General features: G+C 33.1%; 2 protein-coding genes across 2 annotated transcripts; one reads left to right on the forward strand and one right to left on the reverse strand.

The window, feature by feature from the left end:
* Positions 1-275: 275 nt before the first annotated feature.
* Positions 276-3,412, reverse strand: LOC136271870 (ATP-dependent DNA helicase RecQ-like). Its single transcript, XM_066072436.1, has 7 exons — positions 3,401-3,412; positions 2,255-2,258; positions 2,039-2,159; positions 1,658-1,895; positions 663-801; positions 442-543; positions 276-307 (listed from the first exon to the last, which is right to left on the reverse strand). The coding sequence occupies exons 1-7, from the start codon at positions 3,410-3,412 to the stop codon at positions 276-278; spliced, it is 648 nt and encodes a 215-aa protein (XP_065928508.1).
* Positions 3,413-14,817: 11,405 nt separating this feature from the next.
* On the forward strand, positions 14,818-17,770 carry LOC105345403 (snaclec botrocetin subunit beta-like). The gene is made up of 4 exons (XM_011453538.4): positions 14,818-15,245; positions 15,899-15,975; positions 17,025-17,100; positions 17,418-17,770. Exons 1-4 carry the CDS (start codon positions 14,936-14,938, stop codon positions 17,636-17,638), a joined length of 684 nt encoding a protein of 227 aa, XP_011451840.3. The 5' UTR covers positions 14,818-14,935; the 3' UTR covers positions 17,639-17,770.
* Positions 17,771-26,738: the final 8,968 nt, after the last annotated feature.

Genomic DNA, 26,738 nt, shown 5'->3' on the forward strand with positions numbered 1-26,738 from the left:
AAGTATAACTGACATAAAGCAATATAAACAGACATAATGTATCAATTCATTTACAGCATGTACCGTACAGTGTTCAGTCATTTTGAAATGATGATAAGATAGCAAAAAGTGAACTAGAAACTGACTCAGGAACACTTGAATTTAGCAATTTAGAAAGATATGATTCATCTTTAATGAATTCATAACAATCAACAATAATCTGGACTTTTTCTTCAGACATAATAAATCCTAACTCTAATGAAGGGTCGGCATTTATGTATGTCTGAAGAGAGAGTCTAACATAATGCCTTTGTTCCAGCGAAGGAACCTTAAAACCAATAACATTTGCTCCTTCCTTACAACAAACATCGCAACAGTTATCCACACTTTCATAGGGTGTATCAAAATATGCAGATAGATGCTGTCTCCTGCATGACTTTGATCTAATGAACTCTATCATACTGTTATCAATAGGCTTTTCTGCTTGATCAGAGTTATTGAAATATAACTTGGCTTCTGCTGCCTGGCCATCTCTTCCAGCTCGTCCAACCTCTTGTACATAGACTGTTCAAAAATAGAGTGAACATGGTAAAGGTATTAATCATTGAAATACTGTTATTTAATGAATCAGAAGGTTATGCAAACTAGGACCTGATTTGATTAACTCTTCTTCTTAAGATTACCTTCTGGACTGGTTGGTGGGCCAGCATGAATTACATGCTTCACATTTCGAAGGTCGGCACCCATTCCCAGAGCAACAGTGGCCAACACAACTTTAACCTTCTTGTTGCTTTTTAAGTCCTCAATAATTTGTGAATTTACCTATTAGGTATTGATAATAATTCAACAAAATTCTTACTCAAGGCCAACAAATTGTTGTACATAATTTTGATTATGTAGAGGTAGACTATTTATTAAGGTATTCATTGATATAATATCTAGTTCTGAAGACAATTAAGACACAAATAAGGATAGATATCTAAGCATGCATTGGGTAAATTTTCATCAAAGTACTTTGTAAATTATTTAAATATTTCTTGGTCCTGAATTTTTAGCTTAATGTACCAGTACACGTACAAGATGCATGAAGGTACCTAGTACATTACCGGTACACAATTGACTGATTATGCATGTATAATTTCAAGTAGCAACCAGCAATTCATGTTGCACAGCTCCCTAGCTTGTTAAGCTGAGATTTTGGAATATCAATAAGTGTGACATAGCTCGATAATCTACCTCTCTATATTCATCAAGTGTTTATTGTTGGAAACTATGAATTAAAATTACAATTTTTTCCTCATTTTGTTATACACAGAAATAAAGCACACTGGTAATTACATCATAAAGAAATTGTAAATCTTAGAGTAAAACATACATTTTCGGGTTGCGTTGAGTGATACTGTACGACACGGCTGTTTTCTGGACAAGGAGTACCATTATACATCTCCTCTTTCAGTATGCGTTTTGCTAGATCATACCCATAAGCACACCATTTAAGCTTGGAATAGATTATTGTCAGAGGGAAAGAATTCATATTCATAAGAAGATTAATAAATACAGGTTTGAAAATGTAGTCATATGCAGACTGGACTCTGTTATTTCCACCAGTTGAAGAAGGACGCTCTTGAATAGTCATCTTAATGTTGCTGTTAAGAACAGGTAATGATCTGAGAAAAACTGGCTTCTTCATGGTGAGATGTGAAGCTATAGATTTCTGAACTTTAACGGAAGCAGTGGCCGTAAGGGCTAAGATAGATGTAAGATGTGAGTTAATGGACTTCAAATTGCAGATGTTTTTAAACATTGGTCTGAATTCTTCCCCCCACTGAGGCACCAAGTGAGCTTCGTCCACAACAATGAATATCCGTCGGTAAGTCGAGAAACTTCTTCTAAAATAGATGGCTGTGTGATATCTTCTGGATGGCCAACAATGTACAATATTGGTGTCAAGTCTTTACTCTTATAAAGGAGGTCTGATGCTCTTATGGACTTGGCCCCAAGTTTTGCAATTTCTTGCTCAATGATAACATTCAATGGGCATATCAACAGAACTAAACACTGTCGATCATAGAATGAAAAGTCCACAAAGGGAAGAATTTCAAATATCAGTGATTTCCCATATCCAGTTGGTAACACTGATATGCAATCATTTTTATGGCTTGCTTTATCGTTACAACTTGCTTCGGTTTCAGATAGTTAATGTCTGTACCACAATGTAAATTCAGTAACTGCAATCCTCTTTTAAACTTAATGTTCTCCTCGATGATGCAAATACCTGCCTAAAGAAAGATGGAGAAAAGATGACCTTTATTGAGCATCTTTGTTCATGCTGTTTAAGACAGGATAGTTCAATATTGATGAGAAGCAAGAAGAATAAGAGAAATTTATAAAGAATGAAAAAGACAAATGAAAAACCAATTAAAAATCAAAAAGACACATGAAAACCCAGAGAGGACACATGATAACTCAGTCATAAATAAAAAAGACGCATGTAAATCAAAATCAAAATAAAGAGGACACATGAAATTAAAAGACGGCTTATTAAATAACCAACATAGCATTTAGTATGAAGGAACAAAATGGGAGATTTAATGATTGGCCAAACCAGGATTTGAACGTGAACCCCCTGAATTACTATTTAGGTGCTCTACTGACAGAGCTATCTGGTCCTGGCTATCAAAACATGGTACATAATGGAACAGCGTAGAATAAATCACTAAAAAGAACCAGACTAGGATTCGAACCCGAGTCCATTATACATTTATCTGTAGTCAGGAACATGGCAGTACTGGGCCTATTAAACACTCTATCACAAATTATCATTTAATACTGCTACGTGAACAAAAATATTGTCTGATGTGACATTGTGAGAGCTGAGGGAAGAAAAGGAGACTAAACCATTATAACTGCTTTAAATTATATCTAAGCAGTGTGGGATTCGAACCCACAAGTCTCCTGAGTAAAACAGATTCAAAGAATTGAGTGACACTACGTTTTTACATTTACATTCATATTTTCAAGGGATTAAAATGTATTTTTATAAAGAAAAAAGCGATGCATACAGTAAAGGAATGATTACCTACAATCAGAGCAAATTAATGGAATAAAAACAACGCGACAATAAATGACCCATGCGTCAACGAAAAGTTTGATCCCTCTTGTAACTGATGCTGTACCACAATTTACATGTCGGTCTCTGGGTTAAAGAATAATAACTGCCAAAGTTTACCACCGTTGGTACACTCCATTTGTTTACATTATGAATTCTAGGTGTTTTGGCGATTCTAAATGCGTGACATGGCAAAAAAATAAAAGGAAACATAATAGAATCAACATAGGAATACAATAAGGCAAATAAATAATACTAACACCATTTCACTAGAGAGAGGAGACACGTTCTTTATGCGAGTCGCACACTTACTTTGTCCGCCATTTTGAATTGCGCAATTACATGTGTTCAAATTAACCGGTGCCTGACCTCAATGTAGAGAGTGCGGGAACGGAATTGTGGGAAGGGTACCAGACTAAACAGTGCATTGTTTTCACAATTTCCACAAACCGGTAGGGGACGTGTATTGCTTATGCAATATTCTCAGAATGCTTGTTTAAATTGGCAAGAAGTTCTCACTTGATAAAATAATAACAATATATCGGGAATAGGTCCGGGAGAAAAATTCAAGTTATAGAAAATGTGTGTACAAGCCATGGGCCTTCTTGTCTTTAACCTTACGATATTATTCATCAGACGACGATTAGCCGTGTGTAAACATATATTTGATATCATTCACACAAAAGACAGTATGCACAATTCTTGCAATTAAATCACTTAGTACCTATACATGTAAATTTACATACTGGACGACCCCATACCCGGTTTAAAATGTTTAGGCCAGTTGGGCTATTGACTCAACAAGGGTAATTTCTAGACAATTATATATTCTAAGTTGGTATTAATAAATACGGACAGTAAGTGTTCGTAAAACACAGATACCCTGTTGGCATCAGAGACATAAAAAACATTTGTGTTTATGTTGTTTGTCTCGGTTGGCATTTAATGCCAAGATTAGTCTTACAAGAGTAGACTGGACTCCAGAATCAATGTCATATTGAAGATTAAAAAAATGTTAGCTGGTGTCCATAGGAAATAAAAGCAAAATCTCTAACCGCTCAAAGTTATAGCAAAATAGACAATATCCATTATCAAATCATGAGTTAAAAATTAAATGCAAAGAACTTTGGTTTGTGTCACTAAAGAATAAATCTGCGATTTATAAAAGCTCTACCGCCTACCGTTATAAAAGTGAATCAAAACTATTTGTCAAGGTAATGACTATCGGGGTCGAAATTTCTCGACATGAATGTAAGTGATAATGCTTTAAAATAAAGAAAAATCGACGTCATTTGAGTGTTTTACTACGGGTAGATTTTACTTGGAATAAAAGATATGAGATAGACGCGCGGGCGCCCCGACGCGCTGAATACAGTTAGCCGCTGAAATTATATGATGTATTCATATATTAACACTTTTTACAGAGCAACTCTAATTACAATTTTAAACAAATAATATGCTATAAAACTATATATTGAATATAATTAGACAACCGGCAAAGCCACAAAGCCTTTCTCCCATGTCAACCTCAAATTGATAATATTGAATATATACAACCTGAGGAGTGTGGGAATGTAAGAACATAAATGAAAAAGAAAAAGGAAACACACAGACTTTTAACTAGAGAAGAAACAACAATTTTTTATCTTAAAAGCACATTAATAAAATATTAAGCATTGCATAGTTTTATTAGCAGGATTTGATACTTAAGTTTGATTCCATCTACATGGAAGCAAACCATTCATATATGGCCTAGAATATGTCCAGTTCAAATTATAATTCGATTAAAAATATTTACATAAAATCAAGTTGATTTTGTGCATAATAATGAGGAAAACTACATCACCCGTATGAATGAACTCTTAATTTCTTAATTAATTGACAAGGCTTTTTGTCATTGACATATAGGTTTAGTTGGGCAGGTGTGGATTCAAAGCATCATATCTGTTTTCGTCATTAATTCATTGTTAAAAAAGGTTATTCCATTTCAGAGCCAAAAAAAAAACCCAATCACATTTGGATGGAAAACAAGAGGCCAATGGGCTACATCGCTCACCTGAGCAACAATAGGCATGATAAAATCAGCTTTATGAAGTCATACTGATAATCCAAAATATCTGGACAATGTAGTATAATACAACATGTAGAACCTATACAAAAAAATCTGGTTCCTCCTGGAAATTCTTATATTCAATTTATAATCGAGTCGTTTTTCTAACATGATGATATTAAAGTCATCACATTCAGCATTGCAGTTCTCAAAAAGTCCCTTAACAATTGTTCATATACATGATATAAACCTACATCGAACTTTGAACCCCTTGTAAGGCCCAAATAATCGTCCAGGGGCCAAAGTTTAAACAATTTTCAAGAATCAGCAATATATAAAAATGCTTGCATATAAGTAAAAGCATATATAATAACATTTCTGTTTTTGTGAATAATTATAATGTTTTCTTTTCTATAACTGCATCCCCAATGCGGCCTCACACTACTCCTAAAGATTGTGATTTGGACAAATTTGCATCTAGTACACTATCTGATTTCATTTCACTAAAGTTACAGCTTTTCTAGTAGTCAAATCCGATTTAGTCGAAAAAAAACCTGTTAACGGCAAATAATTATTATTTGGTCCAGCATGGTTTTTAAACATAATTAAAGTGTGCTGATTCCAAAAAAATTTGCTGGCCTTCATGAAAATGGCGTTAAGTAACTCAAAATGGCGATTCAAAATGGCGGACAACCAAATTTTATATTTTTTACTTAAAGTTTTCAAACAATAATGAAATGATCCAGCTTAGTGTTTTATGATATCTAAAGTGTTCTAAGTTTGAAAAAATTTCCTGGCCTTCCCCGAAAAGCGTTAATTAGGTAACATGGAGATACAAAATGGCAGATACCCAGATTTTATAAATTTTTTTCTTAAAAAAAAATAATTTAGGAAAATGCATAAAAAACAATAATAATTCAGTCCAGCAAAGTTATTTTTGCAAAATAGTTAAGGCGTGCTTAGTCTGAAAAATATGCTTGCTATGACAAAAATGGCGCTAATTAGGTCAAAATGGCGGTCAAATTGGTCGACAGGCAAATTCTATAATTCTCTTAAGTCTTAAAAATTGAGGTAGCAAACAATAATTATAAATTGGTTCAGCATAGCATTTTATCATAACTAAGGTGTGCTGAGTCCAACAAAATATGTTGATCGCGATAAAAAGTTAAAAATGGTGGACAGCCAGATTTCATCATTTTTCGTCTCACAACTTTGAATCTACACTACCTAAGGATACTTCCACAAAAGTCTCAGCTTCCCTCGCCAAATGGTTTTTAAGAAAAAAGATTTTTGAAAACTAATCGAAAATTGTCAATAACTCCTTATTTTCTCCTTTTGCAAAAGGGCGTGATCCTTAATTTTCACAACTTTAAATAAATCCCCTTAGCCCTAATTATGCTTTGTGCCAAGTTTGGTAGAAATTGGCCCAGTTGTTCTGGAGAAGATGTTGAAATGTGAAAAAGTTACAGACGGACATTTGTATTTCGCATCAATCATATTTAAACCGTAGGTAACAACAAGTTTTAGCGCTGAATCTAATGTATTTAAAAAGCACGAAGCTTTACAACCTAATGAGATTTAGTATAGTAAATTGAGGACCGGCATTCATTTCAAAGCTTTCGTTGTATACAAACTGGAGGAAAAGACAATAGACGCGTGGTACATTTAGAAAACATTCGTGAAAATAATAAGTTTGTAGAACATTATGCTGTTACTGAAATAAATGAAAATGTATAATAATTTCAAGGATTTCCCTTTTCCCAAGCAAGAGCTATTACCTGCGTAAACCGATGAACATGTTGAACTTACATATGGAATAAATTATTTTAAATAGTCACATTGGTTCTGTTAAGGTAGACGTTTGTCAAATGTGCTAAGTGAAAAACACTGACAAGTTTTAAATCGTTTTCCATCGATTTTGTATAGTCAGGAATGTTTGCTTGATCACAATGGTCATATGCAACTTCAAAGTTTTATTTTAAGATTTTTTTTTCCAGACATAAAATAACGCATGGAAAAGAACTCATCAAACGCGCCAATCGATCCATCAACAGAATAGTCTTCTCTGATTTAAAAATACACACTATTCAAATAGGCTCGGTACTGAGTTGGATTATCAAAGGCATTTAAAAAACACTCAGTTGTTTCAAATGTATGCTAACTTTAGTGAAGTTAAGCGTGCGCCTAAATCATAAGGTGTCATCCAGACTTAAATATTACTAATTAAAAAAAACACAATTCGTTGATATTTTTCACATTAAGGTACCTCACTAAACCTACATTTATACTTTTTCAGGCACTACGCCACAAGATGGCGATTTAATTGTTTTGTTATCAGAACTGTTTATATCGTTCGATTGGGTTGTATATCGTCGTAGCTCAGTGGTTAAAGTGTTGGACTTCTGAAGAGCAGATCATGAGTTCGAATACGCCTGGAGCTTTTGTTCATGTTTACTGAATTAAATTTTTGAAAATGTAATTTTTCATCCAAAATTCCACATTTTTTTTTTGCCTATTAGACTTATTTACTTCTTATCCATTGTGATTTCTATCGTAATCATGTAATTTTCTGCTGATTTGAGAAAATATTTCACGGTGTAGTGAGCCACCTTAAAACGGCATTGAACAAGGGCCCATTCTCCTTAGCTTAAGTGCACTCGTTCTTTGCACTGTTTTCCGCGTGCTAATATGAGAGGCAACTTTCTGCGGTATTTTTGTATTATAATAGTAACATGTTGTAAAACGGTAGTACGACCAATGAGGAAAGAACTAGGGCCTTGGAAGTGTGGTGTCAAGATCGGTACGACAGGATTTATACTAACTTTAAATATGTTATTTATTTCCTCTTCAACGTTATTTATCATTTTAAGCAATCCGAAAAAATGTTACTTTAACATGATTTCCTCTCCTATAGAGGTATCATAATTTGCATCGACTACCTAACACAATTCTTAAGCAAAAATCAATTAAACCAAAAATGTTTGAGATATCTAGAAAATCGTTTTAAAATACTTGAAATTCATGCTGCATTTGCATGCTGCCTTAGGTATCCATATTAGCCGATGTTCAATGAATCGGGATGCATTACAGATATGTATGGGCTTAAAATTCAGTATACTTGGACATACTTTTCATGTTGAAGTATCAGTATGCAAGAGTGGAATGTGTCGTAATAATTGACTTTTTGAGTCCCCCCCCCCCTTGTTTTTTTTTTTTGCTTTTAATCTATAATCTATAAAATTCAATTCTAAAACATCTAAACGGTATAAAATTTGTTTTAAATAGTTTTCTTAATATTCCTAATGATTAAATGCATCTTTCCAATTAGAAGTTATTGCTACTCTTAGTATTTACATTTTTATTTTTAAAAATATGCATGTCCCCATAGACCTTAATGCAATCTTCATGAATTAATTACTTGTTAGCTAATGATATATTTGAAAATTTCTCTTGGTAATTTTTAATGCCCCCCCCCCCTCCTTCGAAGAAGGGGTAGCATATTGCTTTGCTGCTGTCTGTCGGTCGGTCCACCAACAGTTTCCGTTCATTTTCTTTGCAGAGAAAGCACATATTGAAATGAATTTTGGTATACAGGTTTATCATAATAATATCGAGGTCAAGTTTGTTTTGGGTATGATCGAGCAATTTTCGACAGAGTTATGTCCCTCGGACGTAGACAAATTCCAATTATTTGCAGTTTCCGTTAATTTTTTTTCGCAGAAAATGCACATATTGAAATGAAATTTGGTATACATGTACATGATTATCATGATAATATCTAAGTCATGTTTAATTTTGGGTATGATCAAGCACTTTTTGATAGAGTTATACCCCATGGACTTATAAAAGTTTCAATTATTGCAGTTTTCGTTAAGTTTCTTCGCAGATGTTTCCAAGGGAGTGTGGCATAAGTGTTTTACAAACATCTCTTGTTCTACTCTAAAATGTTCTTAATCAATATAAGAGTATTTATACATGATTGATGTTCAAGGTTGGAATAATTAGGTCCTAATATGGCTAGGATACCTTAATTGTGACTTTACATTTTTATAATATGAATTCTCGGACTTTTCCGACAAGAATTTTGAGAAAACCCCCGTATGAATCGTACTGTGCAATGATTAGAGATAGAATTGATTCCATCAAACTATGTATAAGTAATCGAAATAATCAAAAAATTGTATGAATCCAAGCAATAATGAACTCTAGTCTCGTTCAACCAGATGCTCGACTGTTTCCGTTAATCTCCAACAAGCAAGAGAATATGTATACCAGGTCACGTGATAGCTTGATGACGCAACCTCTAAATATAGAATGACCGTCTGCTTGTCGGAGATTTACGGAGACGGCCGATTGTTGAACGAGACTTTATTGAACTCTGGCGTATGAATACATACGACTGCAAAAAAATATCTAAATTGTTCGTACTATTTAACATCTGACTATTTTTAAGGTATTCATAAATAAGTTTCTTAAAAACCAATGCTTTAAGATACATTACATCGAATTTATTGATTATTTTCAAGAACCAAATCTTGTCAGCGGTGATGATTTGTGCTTAGGTCCAAGTACAGTTTCACTTTCGGTTTGCCAGAGTAACTGCATAGGAGAGTTGATTAAAATCAACTCCCAAAAATGACTCACGTTCTTGTACGGCCTTTTATGGATGAAAAAGATAATTATGTCTTTACTTTTTGTGTTTGGAAGTTGTCAATCAAATAACATTGTAAAAATGAACAAAAAAAATCTTTCAAAGAACATCATTTACTTGAATGATCTCCTTTGATAATGTTTCTTCAGTGATTTTCATTTTACGATTCAAAAAAAAAATCTGGTGCATATTTTTAAAGTATCTTCAGAATGCTGAAAGAATTGAAAATAGGAAGACCTTGAGAAAGTGCAAGTCATTTCACTTAGTGATCGAATATGCTGTCGAAGATTTATCAAAATCTCTTTTAACTTCTTTGATCACATAAATTGCAATTAAATAATTGATATTAAAAAAAAGATCATTCCTTCAATAGCACGGTTTTAATACGAGGATAAAAACATATGTACATGATAGCATTTTAGGAAATAAGCTCTTGATTTTTGATAGAAAATAACAATCATGTCATTAAATCTTTTGAAAGGTGAAGTGCACCATATTTTCTCGTTTTTACAGTATCAAAGGACAGGGTTGGGTTTGATCAATACAGATGAACTGCATATATGCGTAAATATACTAGCGGAAAAAAGAAACTGTGCATTATAAATATTAGTATAATTTTTCTATATTTATTGTTTGCATTTATAAAATTTAAAAAATCGATAATGGTATTGTTTTTGACAATATCGGATGGTAACCGTCCGGGTGCACGGACTTTTTCATGGTTAGTGAGCACCTGTTGTTTATTGAAGAATTTGTACGCACGAGTTTTACGGGCCAATACTGGAATAAGAACTGTAAAGGATTTGTTTAAACTTTTTTTGTTAAGGAAATCCCTTTAGTTTCAACAAAATTTACCCCTATGTCATGCCACGACTCAACGAAAACCAACGTAATCGTGCTTGTGGGATGCTGCAAGCTGGAATGGCACAAAATATTGTAGCAAGACACTCTGGAGTTCATCAGAACACCATCCAGTCATTATGGAGACGTTTTCATTAATCTGGCAACACCCAGGATCGACCGCGCTCTGGGCGACCTCGTCTGGGATGAAATGGAAAGACATTTACCAAATCAGCCAGTGACATTCGCTGATTTAGGCCATGCTTTAACCAACATCTGTAACAACAACCCTCAAGCATTTCTGAACACTTTAGTGGCATCAATGAGGCGTCGCTGTCAAGTATACGTGAACGCAAATGGTGGTCACACGCGTTATTAATTTTGTTAATTCAATTAAGAAATAAATTACGAGTTTTCGTGAACCTCCGAGGTCGAGAAATGTTGTTTTGAAATATAAAAGCCGAAGCGTTAGCCGAGGCTTTTATATTTCAAACAACATTTCGAGATGTTTATATCTTTAAATTATATATTTGTGAATTTTAAAATTTTTTTTTTTTAAAAATATTTAATAGGAATGATTCATACTGGAATTGGCCCAGCCCAGATTAATGGCCTTTTAACAACTTTGAACATCCCTGCCATAAGTTCAAAGACCATTCAGAAAAGACAGATGGAGACAGGGTCAGCCATCGAAAAAGTTGCAGAAGACACTATTCAAAATGTTTTACAAGATGAAATCCAAGCAACAGCTGAGTATGTATTAAATTATTTAAATGAATTTAATTGAACTTCCAGTTTATATAATAATGCAGTGCAACATTTACAGGAAATATATTAAAGACCTAACAGAGATAACAGGTGTGGTCGTAAGGAATGGAAAACTCTACCACCTACAGAAAGAAGTGAATGCTATTTCACTGATGGCTGCTTTGGATTCTTTTCTGAAATTTCTTGAAAAGTACAATAGTGTCATCTTAGTTGGTCACAACATTAAGAGTTTTGATTGTCCAGTGCTTTTTAGAGCTCTTGAATCCTGTTCTTTGTTGTCAAAGTTTTCAAGAAAGGTGAACGGATTCTTAGATACCGAGCTGTTATTTCGGATATTACATCCAAACTTAAGCTCATAGTCAGCAGAGTCTTGTAGCAAGACTTCTTGGTTGTACATATGGAGCGCACGATGCTCTAGAAGATATTTTAGCATTGCAAAAGTTGGTAGACAACGTAGATCTATCTGATGTAAAATACAAGAATGCTACATTTTCAATGTGTTACGCATTAAATGCTTTGTTGTACCAAAAGGAAGTAGATAAAAATTTTCCTTCCCCACAGATTCTTGTTGAGAAAAAAGTGTTGAGTCTTAGTATGGCGAAAAAAATAGCTGGAAGTGCGTTGAATTTTGATAGTTTGAAACTAGCTCACTCAAGAGACAATAATGGTATTTCGAGTATTGTTTACTGAAGTGTGCAGCAATGATTCTGTTAGGGTGACTAAGTCTAACAAAGTTATTGAAGCAGTGAGCTCATTTTTTTTATCAATAAATGAGAGTTAGTTTTTGTAGTTTTTGTGTATTGTTTAATTAGTGCCTTGTCAGAAGTAAAATGGATTCAATTTCATATTTTATATTATTTAATGTGTTTATAAACAAATTAGTTTATATCATAGGTCTTGTCTATGTCACAGTAAGACATTAAACGTCATCAACATTTACCAATGACATATCGTAGACATTTGATATTCTAGATAAATACATGCATATTTTGATGTTTGTATTATTGTTAGAAAAGGATTGAAACTGATTTTAATCTATAAGAGGCAGTTTAGTAATTTTGCATTTTCCATATGTGAATTTAATTGTCCACTAAAATGTTTTCTTCCATGTAATGTTTAGTGTACAACCTGAGTAGCTTATGATAATACGGCGTAATCATGTATTAGAGCATAAATATTGATATTTATAAGATGTACTATAATTGTTGTAACTTTTGTAGAGGTCTGTGTTACATGTTGCTCTGCTCCTGTTTGTATTTTTTCATTGGACTTTTGATTTTGAATCCTGTTAACTTTATTGTTATCACCACATTTCATGTAAACTTTTCACGATTTTATTATCAGATTATAAGAATCAGCATCTTGTTAAATTTGATTTAGAAATCGACCTGTTCTTATTCTTATGCCATGCAGATGTACATGTTATGATGTTATGATGTACATTTTTGCATAGAAGATATACTGAATTTATTATATCATTAACAGTATACTTTTTTAAATTAAATAACACATTGTTGATAAATTCATTCATGAAATATGATAAATATAAACATTTCAAAATATTTTGAAAGCTAAATATTACATATCAGAATGTTGATGCATATTGTACTACTTGTAAATGAAGTTATGACAGAGGAAATTCTGATTGATTTTTTTTGTCCCCCGCCGCAACGCGGAGCGGGGACATAGAAATGCCGGGCGTCCGTCCATGTGTCCGTGCGTCCGTGTTTCCGTCCGTCACACTTTTTTGTAAGCGCTCTCATGCCTACAAATTTTGACGGATTTTCGTTAAATTTATACCAAATGTTTATACCACTATTACCTTGGTCAATTTCGAAAATCAGCATTGGTTGATACTTTTTGTTGGAGTTATGGGACTTTGTGACCTTGTAAGCGCTCTCTTGCCTACAAATTTTGACGGATTTTCAATAAATTTATACCACAATGTTTATACCACTAATACTTTGGTCAAGTTAGAAAATCAGCATTGGTCGATACTTTTTGTTGGAGTTATGGGACTTGACCACAATAATGATTCTGTTTTATCCAAAAATTGACCTTGTATAAGCGCTCTCATGCCTACAAATTTTGACGGATTTATCACACTTTTTTGTAAGCGCTCTCATGCCTACAAATTTTGACGAATTTTCATTAAATTTATACCAACTATTTATACAACTATAACCTTGGTCAAGTTCGAAAATCAGCATTGGTCGATACTTTTTGTTGGAGTTATGGGACTATGTGACCTTGTAAGCGCTCTCATGCCCACAAATTTTGACTGATTTTCATTAAATTTATACCAAATGTTTATACCACTAATACTTTGGTCAAGTTCTTTTAGATTGTAGTATTTTGGATATATTTGCGACAGGAAAAATAGAAAAAATGGGTGGTGGGGGTAAAAAAAATGTTCCTCCCAACCTCCCCACACATTTAATTCTGGAACAGCCCTGAATGTTTGAAAATATTGCAATTTCATATACAGTATACTAGTATACTGCTTGACCGGCGGGGGACCCAGGGATTCTATTGTTTATTTTTGGAGTTAAAGCTACGAATTTTTAGTAATAATATTTTTACCAAAGTTGTGTTTATCTACTTCTTGATGTATTTAAAAGATTTTATTTAAAAACCTGATTTGATATCCTAATTTATCATTTTGAATTCAGATGTAAAGAATCAGCAAATGTGAAAAGTTGGCTACAAAATTGCACTCTTTCAAGTCAAAATTTCTCAAAAATTTGATCACTGACCCCATATACAAATTATATCAATAGAATGAAGTGGATTTCAACCTTATTACCCTTCAATTTTTATATGGTTCTTATTAGTAGATATTATTTAATTGTTGGATGGAAAATGGTGGAATTTCAAAACTGACAGAGGAAATTCGAACTTAAATAATTTTTGATTTTGATTTGAAGAACATATTCAAGACCTGAAAGCAACCTGAACCGGGATATGTTGATGTTTTGTTGGAAAAAACACAAATTTTAATTTAGGGTCATGATTTGTCTTTGCTCTCATGAGAATCAACATGTCATCTAACGTGAATTAAATGACTTCCAAATCTTCCCTAGGACTAGTTATGCTACAATAAGAAAATAACTAGTTTACGAAACCTTTTATTCCTCAAATAACGCAAAAGATTTGGAATGTAGAGACAGTCTTTGACAGTGATAAAAAGGAAGGGAAGCCATCCATAATATATTTCCAAAAGCCACACAAAACATCTGAAAAGCGGCAATAATTTAATGGATAAGATAGAAAGTTTCAGAGAAGGTAGTGTTGTATTGTTTTTTTCTTGTAACAGACTTAGTTTGCTGATAACTCTAGTTCGTCACACATTCTTTATATACATAAACGATAAAATACAATGAATATATTTAAAGAGTACGGTACAATAATAGCGGCGCAGAAACAGTTTGTCCAATAGGGCAGCAGGTACGTATCGATGCGATTGAAAAGTATCGTATAAATACTCACTGTTATGAAAGTCCCAGCAACAGATCCAGGATTCTCCACACTATAAATCATGTGGTTGGATGATGATCGACTTCAACTGCTGCTTAAATTTGTAATAATTATAGTAAAATCAGAAACCTCATTGTCACAATATTTTCAGGCAAAGTTGGAGTTTGACAACTTGCTATCGGAACGCACCCCTGCAGCCAACGTTTCTTCGGAATCAATTTTGAGATGTGCCATTTTCTGTGAGAAAGGATGCGAGTGTTTCAGCTTCAACCTAATAACAGGGGTCTGTCTTCTTTATGATTCATGTTATCCGTTTGGAATGACGGTTAATGAAACAGGTTGGCGTTTGTACGTTAATCTTTCTAATCAAAGTAAGTGAAATTTTTTGGACAATTTATTGTTAGTTAAGAAGGCTCGATGGCCATGGCCATTTTAAGACCCTATTAATCTCCTTAGAAGGAGAACTCTATATAAAAATATAGAAAAGAACCAAAATTCAATAGATAAAATATATAGATATTTTCTTTACTAAATCATGGTTTGTAGCTAAACAAATCATATCTCAAGTTTTAAGGCAGCTCTAATGGTTAGTAATAGTAGCACGTGAATATGGTCCGTTAATTCTGCGTTATTCATAATTTATTGAAAAAATTATTATTTCAATATGCATCATGACTTTTAAATAAATATTGGTTTTGTTTTCTGATTGAGTCAAATAATACATTTTTTTTAAGACTTTGAGACAAAATAGTAATTGACATAAGCAGTACATTTTATTTTAAATGAATAACTGTCTTGCTGCAGATAGAGTTTAATCAATCTTTTTAAAATGGTTCATGATTATGTTAGAAAAAACCCCGAGAAAACGCACGTACATCCGTTTCATTAATATTTAACAGTCTTAATATGTGAGAAAAATTTGGCCTTTAATTTTCCAAATAATAATACTAACATTAAGAACATCGTTGAATAACCTCTGTATCATGTTTTATTGTATGTTTTCTTTCTTATGATTCCTTTTTAGCGTGTTACGAATGGGGTTCGTATGGGGAACACCGATACTGCTTTTCAAGTAGACTAAATGAATGGGAGGGTGCAAAGGTATGTTATAAGATGTAAGCGTGATCTTCATATATACTCACGCATGTACATTTACTGGTTATAAAAACGGCTTGTTTCTTATTTTCTTTTTCCACTTTTAATACCTTTTAGCGAATGATTGATAAAACTATCATCTTCCCCATTATTCTTATGTCCAATTCTCAATAAATCTCACCACAATACTTTATTAGAGTTCTTAGATCAGTTATATTTTGAATATGTTTACAATGCTTTCCGATCAAATTCACACGACATTCATCTTTTAGTCATGACGTCATCAATGTGTATATCTACGTAACACAAACTAATTTCTGGAAAAAAATTGTCTTAAGTATTTTTTATTTGTTTTTGATCTACGTTTTGTTTCTTAGATATTTGAATATGTACATAATAACTAAGATTTGTGATTTCACGGAATTACATGCAACTCAGATTCCATATGCTTCCTTAACACCTCCGCGCATTGATATCTCGAATACTTGGATATCTCTAAGTTTTTAACCTGTCTTATCTAGTTCGAGATTATGAAATTTCACTCCCAACCCTAACTTAAAGCTTTATTTGCTAAAATAAACTATACTCTATCTGTATTAAACCCCTTCAAACCCTTTCTTCTCTCCTCTCAATCAACTGTCTTCTGCTTAACTTACATCCTCTAGTTATATACTGACAAAAAGTAAACATTTGGACAAAAGCGGAAAATGGATTAAACATTAACAAAGCACTTTGAGCTGACAAAAACGGACAAACATTAACATTACTAGGACATTAATCAAACCTATAAAAACATAAACATAAACACCAAATAAACATGAAATTGTGATATACATGTATTCACAACAATTTAATCCATAAAATGAAACTACAAAATACACATTGTTTAGCAAAGTTTTAGAAATCCTGTAAGCAGCGTATTTACTTAGCAACGAAGTCGGGAAAGATTTCTGTAGAAGATATCCATTATGATTATACTCTATTAAGATTAGTAATTTGTTCATATATTTACATAATACATGTGTTAAATAATAAAAAAAAAATTGGCGTTGAAGAATGCCTGTAACATGATGAATGCCTACCTTGTGGAGATAGAGAGCCGTGAGGAGCACGACTGGATCAAGTCCAAAGGTAATGCATGCATGCAAACTGCTTTAAGAGGGCTGGATGGCTGTGGCCAGTTTTTTTAATTTTATTAACCTTCTTTATACGAAGAGCTCTGTAAAAAGATTAAGGAAAATGTCCTATTTTAAAGCGAAAATATTAATTTTTTTCTATTAAATAAGTGTATGGCCTTGAATATCATACCATAAACTTGGTTTAAGTCAAGTTTCCTTCTTAAACTTCTGTTTTAATTATAAAAAACTAACTTCACGACCGTTTCGTACTTGGGTTACCTTTAACGTTAACGATTCTGGAAACAACATATATTTTGATTTCAATAATAGTTACAGAAGGAAGCTCAAGACAGTGGATAGGACTAACTGACGAAACTTCAGAGGGAAAGTTTTACTGGGAACATTCCCGTAGTGCACCCAACTTCACCTTTTGGGCATCGGGAGAACCCTTTGAAGGGGAAACTGACAACTGTGGAGTCATTAAACGTACCACAGATCGCTGGTTTATCATTTCCTGTACTAAGACGTATTCCTTTATTTGTGAAGGATGAACTGCAAATTGGAGTTGAAATTTCATTAAAATACATATTTCAAATTATTTTGGATTCTTACGATTATTTTTTTCAATTGCATACGAGTTATTAAGGTTTATTAAGGATTATACAACTGGTCGGCTTTAGCCTGTGATTAGATAGTAACGAGATACGGATGTTTGCCAATGCCACACAATGAATGAGAATAAAAATATCATTAGTACATGTAGTTTATTTTACTGGACAGATGAGATCTTGTAAAATAGTATGCAATACAACCAAATCTTTTGTTAGCATACATTTGAAAGTTTTATACATATACGAGGGTTTTCATGTTTTGTCGCAGATAATAAGTCATTCCATAAAATATAAGTCATGTAACAAATGAACACATTTACTTACGTACTTTAGATTGATCTATTATTTGATATACAAAGCGACTTTTAGCTTGATATAAATAAACCGTGATATTTGAAAAATTATAACAAGATATGTGGTATTCAATATACAACAACATCACACTCGTCACAATGTCAACCAGTTCATTACAATGTACTGGACACTTTAATGACAATTGTTCTATCAGGACTCCACTCTGCAGGTGACTAAAAGTGATCAGTCTGTCAAAGACCACTTGTCCAGAGCATATCTTTTTCATTTGCCCAATAAAATTCATACTTCACTCACAGAGTGTCTTTAGGTAAATGTTTTCCGTTGACCTTAAACCAAGTTTCTAGCTCGAAGATAAAGGTCTTATACTTGTATGAAGCAGAATTATCTATACTTTTTGCAAATAAAGTAAAAAATGCCTGCACCAGAGTAACTGCATATTCCATTTGTTTTTGAACACTTGTAAGCTATAACTGAATTTTATCTTATAAGTAATTATTGTGACCTACATTCATTTTCGATAGACCAGCCCGAAAAAGCAAAAATTCAGAGTAAGGTGATGGACAAGATTTGGCTGATCCAAGTCAGTGGGGATAAGCATCAAAATATATACTTGCAATGAAATAATATTGAATGATTACGTAAAGATTGAATATACTATGGACTTGCTCAGAGTTTACAATAAATAAAATAAGACAATTCGTTTCTTGAATGCGCGATTTTAGTTTTGATGGATAGACGCTTGCAAAGCACGACTTCTGGTGAGAGAATAGGATAGAACGTTCCAGAACGGGATAGCCAAGAAAGCGGGTTGACTAATTAACGTTATGGCGAAAAGTGTTGGCGTTTATCATGCATCGCGGGCAGATACGAGCTATGCCCCAACTTAATCATAATTATAGAGGAAATCTCTATGTGAAAATTTGATATTTTATTTTTGATGGAAAGAACTATCCAGAACAGAGTGCCCAGGAACGCGGGTTCTAGACTAATTAATGTCATCGCGGCAAGTGTAGGGCGAGTTAACTAGATATGCATACACTAGCGTTTGTTTAGATTATTTTGTTTATGCTACGACAGATTGGTAGTAAATCTTGCACAATAATTTGTAAATAATGAGCAGATTGTGTACAACAATAAACATCTATAATAATAACTGAAATGGGAAAGTTTGATAGTTGAAGCAGTCTTTTATTATCTGGATTCATGCTCATCGAGGTTTTTTTTTTAATTTTAAAAAACATGTTAAGAAAACTTTCGGACACATAATATTCTAAAATAGACAAAAAAAGAATCAAAGGTGTAATATCCCTCTGCTCAAATTTTCCCCACATGTCTTTAAGAATACAACAATCAGATTTTCAGATAGCTGAATTGTTGATGAATTCATTTCTTTAAGTTTAAATATACATTGCGCTGGATTTTTTGTAAGAATTTCATTAATTAGGTAATCATCACAAGAAGAAAAATTGGCATTGGGTGAGGAAAATGTCATATTTGATTATCCAAGCCAAAAAATAAAATTACAGTTTACATATAATATATTTAAAGATAAGATTCAATGTATCAATTTAATGATTTACAATATAAGGTTGCGCTGGATTTTTTTGGCATACTATCCATGTAAACTTTAATTGTCAACTCGCACAACTTGTTGCGAAGGGGATATAGCGTCACTGCTGTGCGTGCGTGTGTGTGTTCAGCTTGGAAGTAAGTTTAAAAGAAAACCCCATCACAGATATTTACCAAACATTGTACACTTATTTTGCATGGTTAAAGGACAAATCCTGTAGATTTTCAAGTCAATTAGTTGAGTCCTTTTCAATATATCGTTAAAATAACACAATTTTCTAACAAATTTTATGTACGACTTGACAATAACTACGTCCGCTTCTCTTCTGTGAAACCAAAGGTGAAAGTAAGCAGTTCGAATCAACAACTTGATATTTTTTTAGATTTAGATCTAGTAAAGGTAAAGAAAAAGTAGTTTTTAAAGTAATGGAGGGTTTGTAGTAATGGAGGTTAGTAGAATATTGTCTCCTCATTTACATAACTATATATTTCTAAATAATGCATTCCCCCACACAATAACTCATGTCACAAGGGAATGCTCCGCTTAGCGGTGCCCTTGTTTCAATGACATTTTTCGTCTGATAGAAAGAGTTATCTTTCTTTGAAATAATTTGTGAAATAATTTGTGACACAAGAAATAATGGGGGTTTTTCTATTAGTGACTCTGACATGGCCATCTTTTGCCTATGTAAAAAGATTTCTTATTCCCTCTTTGGGGTTTCTAGAGAAAGCACGATAGGTCAAACCAGATTGTGAAATTTTCTTGGCCATGTTTTCAGAAATGGTATTTTGTACATCAAGTGGTTTCAAAGTTTCAGTTTTCTTTGACCTGAGATTGAAGGGAATCCGATACAGTTTTCAAAGTACTAGTGGCATCAAATGAATGATTCAAAAAATGTTTCTCAATCGCATGCTGAGGTAACTCGGTGAGTCCTTGTTACACATTTGAATCCTCCAGAGCATTATGAGCATTATATGAAATTTTCAAAACATGTGTAACCAAATATTCAAGAGAAAATCTTTCAGAAAAAAAGAATTGCTCTGAATAATTCCAATATGTTACAAAAACCCCTAAACCTTTCATGCAGTTTAACAGTAGGCAAACAAAACAGGGTCTTCAAAGGATGCCAACCGCCTTCCAAAGTTCTCCAAGACATGCTGCAGGAAATGGCAAACAACAGCCTTCCATGAAAGAACATCAAAAGTCAACCCGGTGATTTTAGATGTCTTTGCTATTATTGGTACCTCTGGTTTCACATACATGCTAAAGGAATTTTCTTTACACACAGCTGAAATCTGATTTATGTCTGCTATACCTACAACAAAAACAATGAAACTAAATGAATTTGTATGAGAGAGACAGAAAGAGAGAATGGGTTAATAACCACATACCGAGCCCTGTCGTTTTCAAATCAAAGTACACACTGGAATACATTTAGCTTGCAACGGCAGCTAATAGATTGGTGAAGGGGGAGAAGGACTTTCATGAATGGACTCAGCTGGGTAGTCTGGATTCAGCTGGGTAGTCTGTAACATCAACTTCAGTCGGATATGTAAGGCGCTCCTTCAGCTTAAGAGTACTAGTAGTTACTTTTTTCTTTTGTTTCATTTTAAGATTTACTCTCTTTTTCTTGAATGATGATGTAGTTTTGAGATTCTCTTCTCTTTGTCTCTTTCTGTTTTTACATTCAGTGTTTTCGTTTACGTTTTCCTGGTGACAGAAAACGTTTTTCATTAGCCTAAAATATCATTACAAGAAATTTATTTTTGCTAGAGATTCTGGACTATAACATTTCAGAAGTTTGTCCATCTTGGTCAGTAGTTTAATTGCGCTTTTTGATGAGACTTAATTCAATTCATTTATTGACAATTACCATGTCAGCATACAGTTATGAATATGAGTTACATAAAACAAAACATTAAACATAGCATGTAAAAGTTAAACATTAACTAATAAATCTACAATGGACAAAACATAGGGTGAACAAAACTAGGCTTGTGTGAAGACTATTATTGGTATTCATAAAATTGTATACGTGTTCATTGTTGACTTTCCTTTCTAGCGTTGAAACAGTTTTTTTAGAAAACAAAATACATATCCTTCTAGCAGCTGTACTGTTTTTAGGATTGACAAGTTCCTTAATGGGATTGACATTGGTATATGTGTTCACATTAAATATATCATTAATATAAAAATTGTCATTTAAGAATAGTCGTTACATTACTACGTAGGTGATCGCCGAAAGCATCCGCCGCGAATCGATGTCTTGTCTTGAGGCTGCGAACCATACCCTTCAAAAGACACTTCTAGTGAAAAGAAAAATTTTCTGTGTCTTTTGATCTGTCAAGATATATTCATAAAAACGTCGGAAGTTAATCGATCAAGACCTGAAGCTACCTTTTTTTCTTGCAAAAAAATCTCAAGACCGAGAAAACATTTACCATAAATTAAGTCTTTCGAATATTTGAGCTATTTGTTACATGTTTTTTTGTGTAATAATATACTGATGCATTCGTTAATTATGTATAGATTACACATTAACAGGGATCTTCAAAGACACGCAGAGAAAAACAGTCAGTGTTAAAGTATAATGAAATTTCAGGTAATCACTTTAGATTATAACGTGTCAGAAATGAAAAAGTCTAAAAATTCATAAATGTACACCATCAAAAAGGACATGCTTTCAATCGCTTTCTTTAGTGAATTGCTAAACTAGTCTGAAAAAACCTCCACAGATCCTAGATATCAGTAATTCATTAACATGCAGCGTGTTCTCTTTTTTTGTTGCTGTCAGCTTACGACAAATAGCACACGGCAGGTTTGACCGCTCAGCAGAAGATGCTCACTCCTCCTAGGCACCCGATCTTACCTCTCTCTTTTTAGAGGTCCGTGTTGCTCTGCTTTGAATTTGTATTTTGTTTTTGTGGATTTTTGAGATGGTTGGCGATTTGTTGTCATTTTTCATACCGAAAAACAAGACAAACGCGTAAGGAGAACGATATACATGTTGAGATAGGAAGAGTGCGAAGTTGTAAAAAATCAAACTACTAATTGCTCATTAATATTTTCATACTGCTACATGTAGTTCTAATTTTTGTTTTACTGACAAATTACAATATTGTGGTTGTAAAAGCATGCGCAGATCTATTGGAGGAGTTGTCCAGGAGCTCCCTTTGGAAACTTCACCCTAATTATATTCATAGGGTAAAGGTAGCCTCGCCACTTCCCTGGTACACTAAACTATCCTTATCATGAATAGGTGTAAGCATGCATTATGCCATTATACCTGTATATGTATCGTATTCAAAACAAATCGTTTAGCATTTTTTATCATATGATTGAGTGAGACAGTTCAAAAAAAATATACAACCAAAGAATCGTTAAGTACTTCATACAATATTATCATCTATACAGGCACGTAGCATCGTTTTTGAAAGTGGGGGGGGGGGGCCAGACTCATCGAAAAAATCTTGACAAGCAAAAAAAAAAAAAAAAAAAAAAAAAAAGGGAAATTTAAACTTTTCCAAAATCTTCAAAATCCTAAGGGGGGGGGGGGGGGGATATAGTATATAACTTCAATTTTACTCCTCATTTCCTTATTTTCATATCAATTTTTAACATCCTCCCAAAAAAGTGGGGGGGGGGGCCAACTCCATGATAGTTCAATTTTTTATATGTGAATTTTAAAAAAAATTGTTGCTGCGAGAAAAAGTGGGGGGGGCCAGGCCCCCCCTGATGCTACGTGCCTGCTATATATGTACAGCTTCATATAGGACAGAGAGTTCATAAATGTTCTTAAGAGGGAAAACAAATTCTTTTAAAGAGAAAAGAATATTACAGCAGTTCGCACGATACACAGAATAAGCATAATTCTAGGCAGCTATACACATGTAAAAGTACACTGTAAATTATGCAATAAATTGTTCGACCATATCTGACCTAAGGCATCTGGTTCTTTATTTTATTTTAAGGCTTTGTTTTCAACTCTCAAATAACCTTATTTTCGTTCATCTGAAATTGATTAAAAATCTTGAAGTGCATTAGCTTTAATTCCTAGAGAACTAATTGTGCGCTATCTTTGTTATGTAATATTAAACATGTAGAGTGCAAGCATTGGTCGTCTGACAATATGTAATTCAAATTTATATTAAATTTTTTAAAGAAAGATAAGGATAGAATTTTACCAAATTCACTCTATTAAAATGAAAATATTCTCTCCAGACATTTACATCCATTATTAAAAAGACCCTATATATTCATATTTTCATCTCAGGTCAAAGGTTTATCTCTACACGAAGGTATGAATGACAGTGAAACAAAGATTGTAGGACTATATACAAATACAAATCAATACAAAAGATTGTATTGTACTTATTGCAAGATTTAACAATTCTTAATTGTATTGTCCAGTCAGACATAATATATTAATGCTCACTTGTATATTGAAATTTTATACCCTTTGTCATAAAAAAAATATTGATCAATATTACCTAAATTTTATATGAGATGCATGTATATGAAAACTGTAAACAACAATTACATGTGAATATATTATTTTGTAAGATGCCAACGGCTTATACATAATATGTATTTTCCTAATTTAATTCATACACTTTACTGTTTTCGATGCTGTTTTTAAGTGAAAACTGCCTTTCCAGTCGACCAACACGAACGTGAAAGGGGTTATTAATACAATTGTTTTTTAAATGCGGTGCATGACTGAACATGTTAATCTGTGATCAAAGCAAAATAAAACATCAACTGGAGAATAATGTTTAGAATATTCAGATTGAGCGTAGAATAAAAACACTGTATTAATAAGTTGAGTCGATCGGAGTCATGCACAAAAACTTGAAGTCATGCACAAAATGCACGAGAATAAGGAACAGATTGATTTAGGAAATGTTTTTTTGAATGTCAATTGGGTACGTATTTGACTCCATGTAAAATGTGTACTTTCGTCATTTAGATCGGCATATCATGACAAGTTTTTTAAGTTATGTAAAAAGTACAACATGTTTATCATTATCTTGGATTTTTAAATATAACTGGTGTTGCAAATCGATTGTAAAGCATAATGATTTATTACATGTAATTGGCAGAATCGGTTGTCTCTTAACAACTGATGATCGGCCAGTAATCGAATCGGTAACAAATTGTATTAAATTCATTGAAATGGAGCACGAAATTAAATCTGTGATATGCATTTAAAATAAATTAGTCATCTGTGCTATTTACATTTACATTTTAATGCTATTCAGACATATGCTGGGTTTTTTTTTTATTAATAAAGGTGTAACATACAAAATTGGTATCTTTTGCGATAAACATAAAAACCCGTTTTCAACACTTTTCGTTTCAATGAAAATGAAAAATTTATATGTATAGTAACATGAGGTTTTTTTAATCATATTTTTTTATGTGCGAGAAAACATATACAGATATAAAATCATAATGATGTTTGTGTCATATTTAATCCCAATTTTTTTGGATTTTGAAAATCAGCAGACAACAAAATTAACATTGTTCTATATTGTTGTAATTTTTCATTTCTCTCATTTCCAGCAATGTCAAAAGATCTCTATATCACAGAAACAGTGAACTATTTTCCAAAAGAGTTATTGATATAAATGATGGTAATATTCAAAAGTTCTTATGAAGATGACATGGCAGATACAAACATTACAAATCAAAAGTTCTATAACAATATGTGACATTCAGAATTTAAATCCTTCTGGGTTTTTTTTTCATCCTTCCTTGAAATTTAGACAGTGTCATAAATTCACAATATCAAATTAATTCACAATATCAAATCCTTGATATTTTTATATGAAAACATGTGTTAACATATAAAACATTCAATTTCAACATATCTCCTTTTTTTTTTAAAAGTACATGTACTTCAATATCTTGAATCACTTGAAATAAAAATTAACGTTTATATGAATTTGTCCCAATTGTTCTTTCTACAAAATATTATCCATCGCTTGCAAAAATAAGCTAATAAGGTTTTTTTTTTTTTTTTTTTTTTTTTTTTTTTTTGGCATAGGGTCGTAAGGTAGTGACTTGTCGTCCCATGTCCTTGCAAGTTTGATATAGTGGTAGGACTGTTTTAAATTCTTTTTTTAGCTCCATGTTTGTCTCTGCTTCAGTGGCACCACAGTAATAACAGATGTCTCTTCTGTCAGTTGAAGAACGATAATATGCAATCTCCATTGGGCTTCCGCAGTTGATGTTCATTTTTGTTACAAGTTTACCATGCAAGGAGTGCTGTGGTGGTGTCAATGGACTTCCACATGTGAAATCATAATTGGACAAAAGAAGAGCAAGCTGTACTTTTTGTCGCTCTGTTAATTTACTTTTGCCATATATTAATCAAGGTTTGTCGCACTCGATACACATCGTTATATATCTAGCATTTTGTGCTTAAAAACACTTGTTTCACCCTGTAAAAGTGGGTCCTCTGGTACTAAATTTGTAAAATTTTATTGGGCCAGCCCCTTTTTCTTGATTTCTTTGAAAAGGTCTTAAGAATACTAACATTTTTTGTTCTTACACCCATCTAAAATTGTTCTTTTATCTTTCTTTTGATCCTTTTTCCTGGTAGCTGGTACTGCTTCTTCTGGTTTTTTCATCAGTGTAGGTCTGTCAGCCTCTGCTGTCTCCACCACTCCATATGTACTTTCAAAGCTTTTGTAGTGATTTCCATTGACATCAATAACTGGATCAGGTAGCCATTACAATTCGCCTGTGATGGGGAACAACACTCAATGTCATCACACTTTCTGATCTGGAAACTGTAGTGTCTCAGTCTACAGTGAACATCAACCCACTCGTTATATTCCTTAACTTTACTTGTGTGACTTTTTACAAGCTTTGTCTTGTCCATGTTGGGAAACATGACATCAATGTGCCTTGACAAATAGTCAATTTCATTTTCCTGCATTGGGCACATGATCTGGAAAGTTTGATCCTTTAACGCTAGTTTTCTGAATCGATTCTCCATTGTTCTTCGTACGGGCATTATAGAAGCTTCCCATTCTTCTCCAATTTCCTGATGTTTGGATCTGATGCTCTCCATTGATGTGCATTTAGTGTTTTTTCCAGTTCTGTTGACCATTTCTCTCTTGACAAAGCACAGTTCTGAAGCCCTAT

The sequence above is a fragment of the Magallana gigas genome, chromosome 9, assembly GCF_963853765.1.
Source record: "Magallana gigas chromosome 9, xbMagGiga1.1, whole genome shotgun sequence".
NCBI lineage: Eukaryota > Metazoa > Mollusca > Bivalvia > Ostreida > Ostreidae > Magallana > Magallana gigas.

Bases quoted from the DNA above. Each gene is read 5' to 3' on its own strand.
- LOC136271870 (XM_066072436.1), bottom strand. The intron at 1,896-2,038 runs GTGTTTAGTTCT...TTGGCCATCCAG, and splicing joins TTTTCATTCTATGATCGACA to AAGATATCACACAGCCATCT. The intron at 308-441 runs GTATGATAGAGT...ATTGGTTTTAAG, and splicing joins AGAAAAGCCTATTGATAACA to GTTCCTTCGCTGGAACAAAG.
- LOC105345403 (XM_011453538.4), top strand. From the start codon at position 14,936: ATGTGGTTGGATGATGATCGACTTCAACTGCTGCTTAAATTTGTAATA. The intron at 15,976-17,024 runs GTATGTTATAAG...TTGGCGTTGAAG, and splicing joins ATGAATGGGAGGGTGCAAAG to AATGCCTGTAACATGATGAA. The intron at 17,101-17,417 runs GTAATGCATGCA...TTTCAATAATAG, and splicing joins CGACTGGATCAAGTCCAAAG to TTACAGAAGGAAGCTCAAGA.